This window comes from Marmota flaviventris, assembly GCF_047511675.1.
Source record: "Marmota flaviventris isolate mMarFla1 chromosome 5 unlocalized genomic scaffold, mMarFla1.hap1 SUPER_5_unloc_2, whole genome shotgun sequence".
Taxonomy (NCBI): Eukaryota; Metazoa; Chordata; class Mammalia; order Rodentia; family Sciuridae; genus Marmota; species Marmota flaviventris.
In genome coordinates, this window is record NW_027287680.1 from 954,917 (window position 1) to 966,939 (window position 12,023).

Here is a 12,023-nt window from a genome sequence, read left to right on the forward strand (position 1 = left end):
GTAGAGGGCACCACCCCCTTTAGGGGCGTGGGCACCCAGAACAGGGCCTCACCTTCTCCTGCTCGCTGGGACCATGCTTTCTCAAAGGAGTGCTTCAGGGGCTCCTATTTTTCTTTAGTTTTTTATTTTCTGCTCAGGAAGATTATGTGGGAAGACATTAGTTAAAATCACACAGAGCACCCAGAGTAGAATCTGTATAAATCTATTCAGTGTGATGGTGGCTTCAGCCGCAGTGTCTGCACAGCAGTAGGTCCTCCATCAGTGACAGTTGAGGGGTGACCAACAGCATTTGCTGAGGGCCCCTTCCCAGCACTTGCATTATTGATATAAGATTTATAGAGACACTGTGCTTGCTCTTTTCTAAACACTGGGGCATGAGCTGGTCACTTGGTCCTCTGGGTAAAATGAGAGGCCAAAGATAAGTGGTGACATCTATAAAATCAAGTAACCTGCACAGTCTCAAGTCACTGCTTAGAAACTTGCTTAGTGGAGATTTGGACAGTCAAGAAGGTCTAGGCCATTTTTTTCATATATTTGTATATCATCTTCTGAGAAGTGTCTGTTCAGGTCCTTGGCCCATTCATGGAATGGGTTATTTGTTTTATCAGTGCTTAGTTGTTTGAGTTACTTATATATCCTAGAGATCAGTGCTCTATCTGATGTGTGAGGGGTAAAAATTTGCTCCCAGGATGTAGGCTCTCTGTTCATCTCACATATTGTTTCTTTTGTTGACAAGAAACTTTTTAGTTTGATTCCATCCCATTTATTGATTCTTGGTTTGAATTCTTGTGCTGTAGGTGTCTTATTAAGGAAATTGGGGCCTAGTCTCACATGATGGAGATTCAGATCTACTTTTTCCCCTATTAATTCCTAGGTCCTTGATCCATTTTTGAGAGCAGTTTTGTGCATGGTGAGAGATAGAGGTTTAATTTCATTTTGTTGCATAAGGATTTTTGTTTTTCCCACCACCATTTGTTGAATATGCTATCTTTTCTCCAGTGAATGTTTTTGGCACCTTTGTCTAATATAAGATAACTGTAATTTTTTGGGTTAATCTCTGTGTCCTCTATTCTGTACCATTGGTCTATCAGTCTGTTTTGGTGCCGAAAGCATGCTGTTTTGGTTACTATTGCTCTATAGTAGAGTTTAAGGTCTGATATAGCAATGCCACCTGCTTCACTCTTCCTCCCAAGGATTGCTTTAGCTATTCTGGATCTCTTATTGTTCCAGATGAATTTCCTTATTGCTTTTTTTCTATTTCTATGAGGAATGTCATTGAGATTTTGATCAGAGTTGCATTAAATCGGTATAGTGCTTTGGTAGTATGATTATTTAGGTAATATTAATTCTGCCTATCCAAGAGCAAGGTAGATCTTTCCATCTTCTAAGGTCTTCTTTGAGTTCTCTCCTTAGGGTTCTGTAGTTTTCATAGTGTAGATATTTCACTTCTTTTGTTAAGTTGATTCCCAAAAATTATCTTATTATTATTATTTTTTTTTTGGTTATTGTGAATGGGGTAGTTTTCTTCATTTCCTTCTCAGAGAATTTGTCACTGATATACAGAAATGCCTTTGATTTCTGGGTGTTGATTTTATATCCTGCTACTATTCTGAATTCATTTACTAGTTCTAGAAGTTTTCTGGTGGAGCCACATTGATGTTTATAGCAGCACAATTCACAATAGCTAAACTGTACCAACCTAGATGCCCTTCAGTGGATGAATGGATAAAAAATGGTGGCATATATACACAGTGGAATTTTACTCAGCATTCAAAGAGAATAAAATCATGACATTTGCAGGTAAATGGATGGTGTTGGAGAAGATAATTCTAAGTGAAGTTAGACAATCTTCCCCCCAAAATACCTAATGTTTTCTCTGATATAAGGAGGCTGACTCATAGTGGGGTAGGGAGGGAGTGCATGGGAGGAATAGATGAACTCTAGATAGAGAAGAGGGGTGGGAGGGAAAGGGATGGGGCAGGGATTAGCAAGGGTGGTGGAATGTGATGGACATCATTATTCAAAGTACATGTATGAAGACTCGAATTGGGTGGCAAAATACTTTATATATAAACAGAGATATGAAAAATTGTGGTATATATGTGTATTAAGAATTGTAATGCAAAAAAAAAAAAACCCAAAAAGTACATGTATAAAGGCATGAATTGGCATGAACATACTCTATATACAAATATATGAAAAATTGTACTTTATAAGTGTAATAAGAAGCATAATGCATTCCACTTTTTTGTATTAAAAAATAAAATGAATAAAACTAAAACCAAACAAACAAAAATAAATAAAAAAGAATAGCACTTTAGAAGAAAAAAAAAAGAATGTCGAGGCCAATGCCAAGTGCTTGTGCCCTCTTGTGTTCACCGTCAGGGTGAGCACATACCTGTGGGGAGGGGCAGCTCCTCATGCCTGTCAGTGGGTTGCAAGGGCCTTGGTTGATACAAGTGTGAGAATATTCCTGGATAGGTCTTCTGCTTTTCTTCAAATTTTCTAGGCAAACCAATTCTAAATCATTTGAATTCAGGATACACATGCTCATCATTACTTATAAAATGACAGTGATGCAAAATGTGTATTATGTGATGTTAACATGGTCTGCTTAACAAAATAAACACCACAATGAATTAATTGATAGATATAATTCCTTAATTGCTTAATATTTATGTCTCATAAAAAAGAGAATTAAAACAAATGGCTGTCTAAAGATGGAAAATATCTATGTGTTAGCACATTCAAGTTAACCACAAATGTTATAACTGATTAATGTAGAAATATATGAAGACATTATTTTCACTACTGTAACACTAGCATTTTCTTCTGTCTCACAATCAAAGCAAACCCAGAGTGTTTACACTATCCCTAAAGAAGAAAGGTACTTCCTTGTATCTCCTATTCCACACATGATCATTAGCCATTTCCTGATTAACTTTGCTTTATTGAAGCCATTTGATTTCAGGTCATGTGTGTCTCCATGACATTTCCCAGATGTGTGCTCTAGGACAGGCTCAGGCAGCAAATACCTTCCCCCAACCTTAACAAAACCTTAAGACAAAGAGTTTCTTCCCATCCCTCTTAATAAAACTTAATTAACAAATGGATGACTATCAAATCCTGCCCTCCTTGCAGTCCCCACGTGCCCTCATATGACAACACACCTCAGTTTCAACAGAATTTCCAGGAACGCTTAGCTATAGAAGACATCCCTCAGTATAGCCTATAATTTTAAAATCTTTTTGGTTTCTGGAAAACATAAATTTTAGGGATACAATCATATCTAAAAATTTCTCTTTTTCACAATCTCTAATTTGGCTGTTATTTTATTACTGCTCTGCAGTTCTATAGGACATGAAAGCTGTAGAAGTGTCCTACTGTACATAACATAAGCCTCATATTCACCAGACTATTCATTTTCACAATGAATCTCATTAATGGCAAAATTATTATGTGTTACTCATAATGAAAATTAATCAGAAAAACTTAAATGCCAAGGCATCTTTTTATGAACATATTACAGTGTTTTGCTTACATTATTCAGTTTTGGTATGAGAAATGCTAGCAAGAAACATCATCTCAATAATAGTTTCAAGATGGTCTAATCCTTGCAGCTGAAGCATGGCCTCCATCTGGATACCCCTGAGTGGGTGAATGGAGAAACGTGTGGAATATGGCCTCAAAGAATGTTACTCAGGGTAAAAAATGGTGAAATGCTTTCGCTTGAGGCGGGACACAAACTGGTGGAAGGGAGGTCATTGTGTGGGATAAAGTGGACCCAGAAATCAGACACCACACACTCTAACTCCTTTATGAAAGTTGAAAAGCAGATCTGAGGGAAGAAGAGAATGGGATGGTGTCACTAAAGACATGGAAGGCCTGGGAAGGGAGGACAGAAAGAAGTGTCAGGGTGGCCACCCCACCAGGGAGAGGAGGGAACTGGGCACTGGCCCTGCACTAGGGCAGTTGAAGGTACTGGAGAGAGCAGGTGGGGCGAGGTCTCAGAAGGACTGGAGAAGAGGAGGATGACATGCCCAGCACACAGGAAGGCCAAGGTCTAAGGAGGTTGCTCAGCTTTGATCGTCACATATTTGACAGGGGTATCACATTAACATGGTGTTCTGTCTAACACACACAGACACTACATCTCAACTAAAAAAAAAGAGAGAGAGAGAGACAAAATTAGATTTGAAGTTAAAAGCATTTGTCTATTTCATTTTCTTAGATCAACATATTCACTGCAATCTTTTTATGCTAGACATTGTGTAGGTAGTTAAATTATAGCATGCATTAATATTAAAAATGATTTTCAAAAAGTAAAATGAAATTCCAGTCATTTAAGAGAAATTTTTGCAACATGGGAAAAGATGTTAGTAATGTTAGTATAACAAATCAAAAGATCAAGTGTCTATTTTTTCATCTGACTGTTCATGAGTAGACTTCAAATTAACATGATAGTCTACATCAAAATCAGTGTTGAGCTGCATGCAAAATCAAAGTTTCATATTGGTGTCATGAAATGGATTGCTTCAAAATGAATTAACAGTATGCAATATGTTATAAATGCAATTTATTATAGATTATTTAGAGGAAATTTTTCAGATTTTTAGAGAGAGAAGATAGAAAGGAGATGTCTTGGATCACATGGCATGAGGCCAGTTGCTGGCCAGGATGTGCCACACTGATGGTGCCAATGGGTGGCACCAGAATTTGACACTACAGAGGAAATAATTAGTAAGGAGGAAGCATATTTTCCTCAACTTTAGTTCTTTCTTCATATTCTTTAAAATATCTAAAGTATACATTGATCAATAAAGTTACTCTTGTATACAACTATAATTTTGAAAAATTTCTCCTTGTAAAATATTGGAGATAAAAGCAGATGCTATATATTAAACTTATCTTTCTAAACTTAAGCAATTCAAACATTATGTTTGCTTATGATGCAGATCTAAAGACAATGAAATTCTCCATCAATATTTAACTTTCTTTCTGTACCAGAGATACATGTGACTGATAATAGTGGTTAAAAGACATCACACCACCCCAAGCAAGAGTAAATAAAATGAAATTTTATTTCAAATGTGCTATCAATTTTGCAATAATTATTTCTGTGTGTATGTTTGCACTTGCTCATGTGAATTCTATGTATCAGACAATGAAAATGACAATTTCTCTTCTCCCTATCCTATTTGATGCTTTCTCTTGCTCTATCTCACCTGCTTGTCCTGAAGTCTTCCTGGCTGAGTAGAAGTTTCAGGAAGATGCTTTCATGCCTGTTTCATAACTTCCCACAGATACCTTCATTTTGTACATTACTGGTCTGAACAGAGGTTGTAGTTCTTCTCCCATGGCCTGTGGCAGGTGCATGAACTTAAGATTCCTTTCCTCACTCCAGGACTCCTCCTCTGCTGCTCAGCATGCATTTCTTCATGCTGGTTTTCTGTAGTGCTTTGTGTCTCTACAAAGCTCCATTTTAAATTAATTAATATATACCAATTAAAATGAAGAAATGTATTCACATAATATGGCAAGAATCTGCTACAAAATCTGAAGTGTCTGTATTGTGTTTCACCTATAAGACTTAACAAATGCTTTGAGCAGTGTCACTGAAAGCCACTGTTACTTGAGACGTGTCTGGTTCTGCTGGATCCTAGGGCTCAAGTGACTGAGAAGTTTTCATGCCAACTTGGACTTGCCACAGAGCCCTCTCTTCTTCTCTTTCCCAGTGAGAGTCAGAGGCTTCATGGCCACCTGGTCAATAGGCTGAAGTAGCACACCCATGCAACTAATAGGATGTCTTGAAAATTCAGAGCAGCTCTCTACCCAGTGTGACTCTATTCAGTTGTAGAAGAGACCAGATACAATGACTTATACTTCACATAATAGGGCAAATCTAATGACCCAGACTATGATATCCCAGCTGTTTTCCTGAAATGTGAGACCCCTGACCTTTTATTGTTTTCATTCAGTTTATGACACACAAATTATTGCCAGCCAGCCAAGAGCAGTTCCTGCTTCTTGCTTGGTGGGTCCAATCAGTATTGCACAATCGACCATTCCTAGTCCTAGAAATGGTGCAGGTTGTCAAAGTCTCTGCTAAAAATCCTGATGTAAAGCTAAATGTCGATATGTACCTGACAGGACACTGATGGTGTGTTTTTGGTCTTACCAGGTGAAAGAAGTTTGCTTCCAGTGGCCTGTACTAAATTATACTGGGAAAAAAACAGCTGCCTATGTCAGAAAGCCCAAAAAGGTGTCATTATTTTATTTTCCTTGGTGCACAGTCACCCTGGTCAAAGACTGTAGGTCTTTCCCAGATGGCTGGCAACACTTAACAGTTCCTGTGCAGCTTTGTCAGGACTTCAATGGCTTTTTCTAACAGAACCCATCTTAAGATTTGCTGGGAGTTAAGGTTTGCATCCTGACTCAGGTGAGGAATGTGCTGGGTAGCTGGGACTCTGGGGTTTCATGGTTCCATGGAGACTTGTTCCCTCAGTCAGGGCTCATGATTGTGAGTTGCTACTGATGGGCGGATACTGACACAAGGACAGCAGGAGCCAACCCAAGACAGGGCAGTGTTTCTGAGGTCAGGGTGTGTTGGGTTCAGCATGTGAGTGAAGGTGGGCTCATTTACACAGCCTCCTTCTTCCCCGTGAGGCTGCTGCCCAGGTGAATGGAGACACAAGATGGATGATACTTCTGCTGTGGCTGTAAGCTTGGCTACGGGTTTCCTGAAGTGACATGGAAAGTAGAACAGGGGATCCTCCCAGGGAGACTCCCACATCACTGTTCAAGATGGCACTCATTCTTTTTTTGTTTGCTCATAGTTAGCACCAAAAAGAAGAGAGTCAAACTAAGCCAATGGCTCTTAGGCAGTAAGCAACTCAGATATGATAGTTTAAAACCTCTTATCAATGACAAATGCTCCCCGCAGATAAGAGACTATAGTTTAGAAGAGGCTGCAGAGAAACATGGACTTTGAGTCCATTTGAAAAGAGCCTTCATCAATTGTGGTTAGCTATCATGTCAGTGAGATCCTGACAGTGTGCCCTGTGGAATCCTCCTTCAGACTTAAAACTAAGCAGTCATCCTGGAAATGACTACAGGCTGCCACAGAGGAGAATTAAATCTGGACTCTGTAAAAGACATTGCAGAGCCAGTGTTCACTGTCTTGCAGAGGAAAGCCTTCCCAGGTTCCTGGAACACCAGGCAGCCCCTGCCCAGCTGAAGTTGTCGATCACAGTTCCTTGGCTGAGTGCTCTTTCTCATGTCTGAGCTCTTTGCTTTGCTGCCCTCCTCTTTAAGACTCTGGATGCATTACGGTAGTTTTACCAATTGGAGCTCTTCTTTCCTGTCACTCTTGTCATCTTGTTCTTAATGTTCCTACTTTCTCCACGAAAAAGATACATGTGGTTTGATTTGACTCAGGATCTGCCTAAAACTGTCAAGCCAATGTTGTGCTTGTCCTTATTTCTCTTTGAGTACCATCAAGATCCACTTGTTACTAAATTTGGTGGTTATTTACTTATTTTCCTAACTGACTCCATTCAAACATGAAACCCTGTTTTAGGTGAAAATACCCCAAGTGCAAGTGACCATAATTCCATGAGGCCCTGTAAGTAAAAGCCAGAATAGAGTGTGACTGCTGAAATAACATGTGGGCCTTCTGTAGACTTTAGCCACTGTGGGAGGCCATGCTCGCACATGATTTGAGTTAGCTCCCTGGCTGGGTAATAGGCACTTAGACACAGCTGTCAGAGCTTTCCCCACCTTCTCCAGGTCCAAGGGCTTGTCCGTTCAGAGACATGTCTGGCAACTGCCCTGAAGACCCAATCATCACCCCTGACCTTGGGATGCTGCCCCCCTTAATATTCATTGGATGGGATTTTCCCCAGAATTTCTTGTTTGCCAATAAAAGTCCACTACCTGATGTGTTCTCTCTCTCACTAGCCATTCAGTAAACCTCGCTAACACATTCAGTGGCTTAAGGCTAGAGCTCGGAGGAGCCATCCTGGAGCTGGTTTTAAAGCTAATTAGAGTTTTGTCTCTTTAACTTAAAACTCCATAGCATTTTCTCACAATTCAAACCTTGTTTCATGAAGCCAGCGTGGGTCGCAGGCTAAAAGCACTTCTCCAGATTTTCACAAAAATGAAGCTTAGAGAAGAACTGTGGATGTCAGTGAGCAAAATTCAAGTCTTCCATCTGGGAACCTCACAGTAAACTCATTAGTTGGGGTTTTCTGCTTATCTTTAATTCAGTTTGCTGATCTTTCTACTTGAAGTCTCTCCACCTAAATACCAGCTTTGAGAAGTGAGGCCCACACTGTGCTATTAGACAATTCTAAAGAGGTATTTTACCAAAAATAAATTATTTGCATTTCCACAGGGACTGGTATGTGGTCCCAGCCAATGAGCAAATGTTGCATCCTGCTCCTAGGCCAGGCAGGGGTAGTTCCCAGGGATAGCTTCTTAGATTCACATCAACCCTTAAAACATCCAGGACTGATACTGGCCTTGCATATTCCACTTTCATCATAAGAGATGTGACTAAGGTAGGATAAAAGCTCAATTCCAGTTGAAAAATCAACAATTTGACTTCTGAAAGGAAGTTCTGCACCCCATCTTTTATCCTAGGTCCTATACAATTCCAAGTTTAAATAAGGCCTGCCAAATTGGGGAAAAGTGCTACTGATGCCCCAAACACCATAAAATATTCACTCTGATGAATAGACTGAGCTGGACACATGTTAGTTTGACAGAGCAAATCTGGACATGATGCAGGATTCTTAAGATGGAAGAACATCCTGTCTTACTGGGAATCTTATGTCCTATAGAAGTCTATGACCTTTCATGCCATTGCATTGGAACCAGTATCTTGAAATCAAAGTAGGAGCAATTTTATTCATAGGAAATCCACTTTTGTTGGTTCATTAGAAAGGAACCTTTCTATCTTTGACTCAAGGATGATTAGCTGATGGACCAGGTGGAGATGCACCACAGACTCTGATTCTACTTCTCTGCTCAAGTTGGTGTGTATCTTTGATTTTTTAAATGTTGAACAACTATGTTTGCATCCATAAACTTACAAAAATTAGAAGAACATCTAAAACTTTGAATTGATCTTGATGTAAATATTAATCTGCACAGATAATTCAGTGAACACTGGGGCACATCTGAATTGGTCACTTCCATCCCTGGGTTGCATATTCTACAATCCAGCTTTGCATCACCAGATGCACTAATAAACCATGGGGTCCTGTAAGTTCTGACTGAGAAAGCAGAACCAAGGGGCTGGGGCTGGGCCTCAGTGGTAGAGCACTCGCCTAGCATGAGCGAGGCCCTGGGTTCGATCCTCAGTGCCATGTATAAATAAAGGTATTGGGTGCAACTACAACTAAAATACATATAAATATTTAAAGAAAGAAAGAAAGAAAGCTGAATAAAAAAAACTAGAATAACTTGAGCATTTGCTCAGGAAACTCATTTGATCCAGTAAGTCGAGGCCCATTTTGAGCTCATCAGCTGTCAGTCTGCTCCTAGGAACTGCCTCATCAAGCCATGCGGCTGAAACTTGCCCCTTGAACCCAAGAGTCCAAACTCAGTACCTATGCCTCTGTCACCCCAGTCTGAGCCTTCACATGGCCAATTTCACCAAGTCACAATGACATTACTTATCATTCTGTTTTGAATCATTTACCAGTAGACCACACTAGTAACTTCTTCCATATCCATGTCTGTAAAGGTGATATTGTCTCTTGATGCAGATAATTTAATAAATAACAAGAGAAGAACCACATTAAATAGATTAAAACATCTATCTGCTCATTGGTTCCTACTACAAGTATTCTCTTGTCTGCAAACTTTAAGATATGCTGTTATTCATTATTCACATATATTTAGATTTTTGCATTTTCCTAGGTAATACATATACTTATAATTTTGTCCACTATTTTCTTATTAGTGAACTGGTGAAAAAATTGTTCTCAGAATTTGGAGTTTGATGCATTGCCTGCAATATATATGAACTCTTTTTTTCTTATTTTGTTATATTAAAATTTCTAGATCCATTGACAGTGAGTATATGTCAGTTTCAATTAATAACTAGCAAAACACATTCCAGTTTGGCCACTAAAATATTTCAAAAGACATAACCTCTGTGAGAGGATGAATGACTGCAAAAACGCATTAGAGGACATGTACAGATACAGGCTTACATTACATACTTACAGAAAGTTGATAGTTGACAGGGGAGACACTTAGGTCAGATAATTAGTATCTGTCATTTCATTTTTATCAGACATGACAAATGTCTTAAATATTACAGAATTAAGTTACATGGGGGAGTCAACAATCTTAATGCTCACCTACAACTTAGCCCTAAGGTTTGGTCCCCATCTCTGGGTCAATCATGGACATAAGAAAGACTGGCAGCCAACACGGCCTAGGAAGGCAATGTGGCTTCCCCAGGGGATGGATTTCACTGTCAGGACACAGGGGTTGGTAACCATGGCCCTCTGTTTACTTCATGGACAAGGACTTTCCTTTTTTTCTATGTTCCAGAAGGAGAGAAATGTTACTATGATTCCCTCTAAACTTTTGTTTATTACTTCTTTAGGATTTTATTTTTGTGTATTTCCAATGTATTCACATTCACACAATTGTGTACCATAGATCTTCCATATTTATTTCACACATCACTAAATGAAATCACTAAATATGATCAAATGATTTCAGGATGTTCTCATGATTGATTTGTAAGGTTTGTATCTGTGACTTTACTTGATAAAAGTACTACAAATTATTTGATGAATCATAAACATATATAATCTCAAATGATTATAGCAAACAACTTGAATTATACTCATTTATAAAAGATATATTTTTAAACATTATACATTTTATGAAGAATAAATAGAAATGATGGTGTGAATTAAAACAAAAATTATTTTATAAGTTGAAGTACCCAGGACCCAATAAGGTGACATTAGAGTAAGCAGTATAAATTCTGAAGCACAGCTATGAAGAGCATGATCTATAATTAAGAAGCTCAAACAGGGAAATTAGAATAATACTGAAAAGCATCTTTATTATTTCCCTGAGAACAACTGTCTTTGCATTAGTCTCCTCACAGCTTCCTTTACCTGTTTGTTTCTGAGACTGTAGATAAGAGGATTCAGGAACGGAGGAACCATGGTGTAAAAGGCAGAGAGAACCATGTTCTGGAGTGTGTCAGAGGTTGATGAGGACCTCAGGTACACACCTGCGCCAGAACTGAGGAAGATGGACACCACGAGGATGTGAGGGGTGCAGGTGGAGAAGGCCTTCCCTGATTCGGGAAATTTCAGCACAGCAGAAAATATGCGAATGTATGACATGGCAATAAGAGTAAAGCAACCACCACCAATTGCCACAGCAGAGACAAAAAGGAGGACCATGTTGCTGGTGGTGTCAGAGCAGGACAGACTCAGCAGAGAGGGGACATCACAGAAGAACTGGTGGACCACGTTTGACTGACAGAAGGAAAGCCAGAATGTGTTTACAGTGTGCACACCTGCATACAGCAGACCACTGACCAGGGTGGCCAGGGTCATGTGGACACAAATCTGAGGATTCATGATGAGTGGGTACTGGAGGGGCTGGCAGATGGCCACATAGCGATCCCAGGCCATGATGGTGAGAAACAGAAGTTCAACACATGCACAAAAAAGGACCAAGAAGATCTGGGTTGCACAGCCAGCCACTGAAATGGCTCTGTTGCCAGTGAGAGAGTTGACACAAGCATTGGGAACAGTGATGGAAATATAGAACATATCCAAAATGGACAGGTTCCTGAGGAAGAAGTACATGGGTGTGTGCAGGTTCTGGTCAGCAGTGGTGACAGTGACGATGAGAAGATTCCCTACCAAGGTACCCAGGTAGGTCATTGAGAATATTGTGAAATAGAGGAAACTCAGATCCCAGCCATCAGGAGAGCCCAGGAGGAGAAATTCAGTTACCATGGTGGCATTGGCCAT

At 39.5% G+C, this 12,023-nt stretch overlaps 1 protein-coding gene across 1 annotated transcript; it reads right to left on the reverse strand.

The window, feature by feature from the left end:
- Positions 1–11,096: 11,096 nt before the first annotated feature.
- LOC114081445 (olfactory receptor 14C36-like) lies at positions 11,097–12,023 on the reverse strand. The gene has a single exon (XM_027922937.2). It carries the CDS (start codon positions 12,021–12,023, stop codon positions 11,097–11,099), a length of 927 nt encoding a protein of 308 aa, XP_027778738.2.

What these genes read in the sequence shown, in the direction of transcription:
- LOC114081445 (XM_027922937.2), bottom strand. Translation starts at nt 12,023, where the DNA reads ATGGCCAATGCCACCATGGTAACTGAATTTCTCCTCCTGGGCTCTCCT.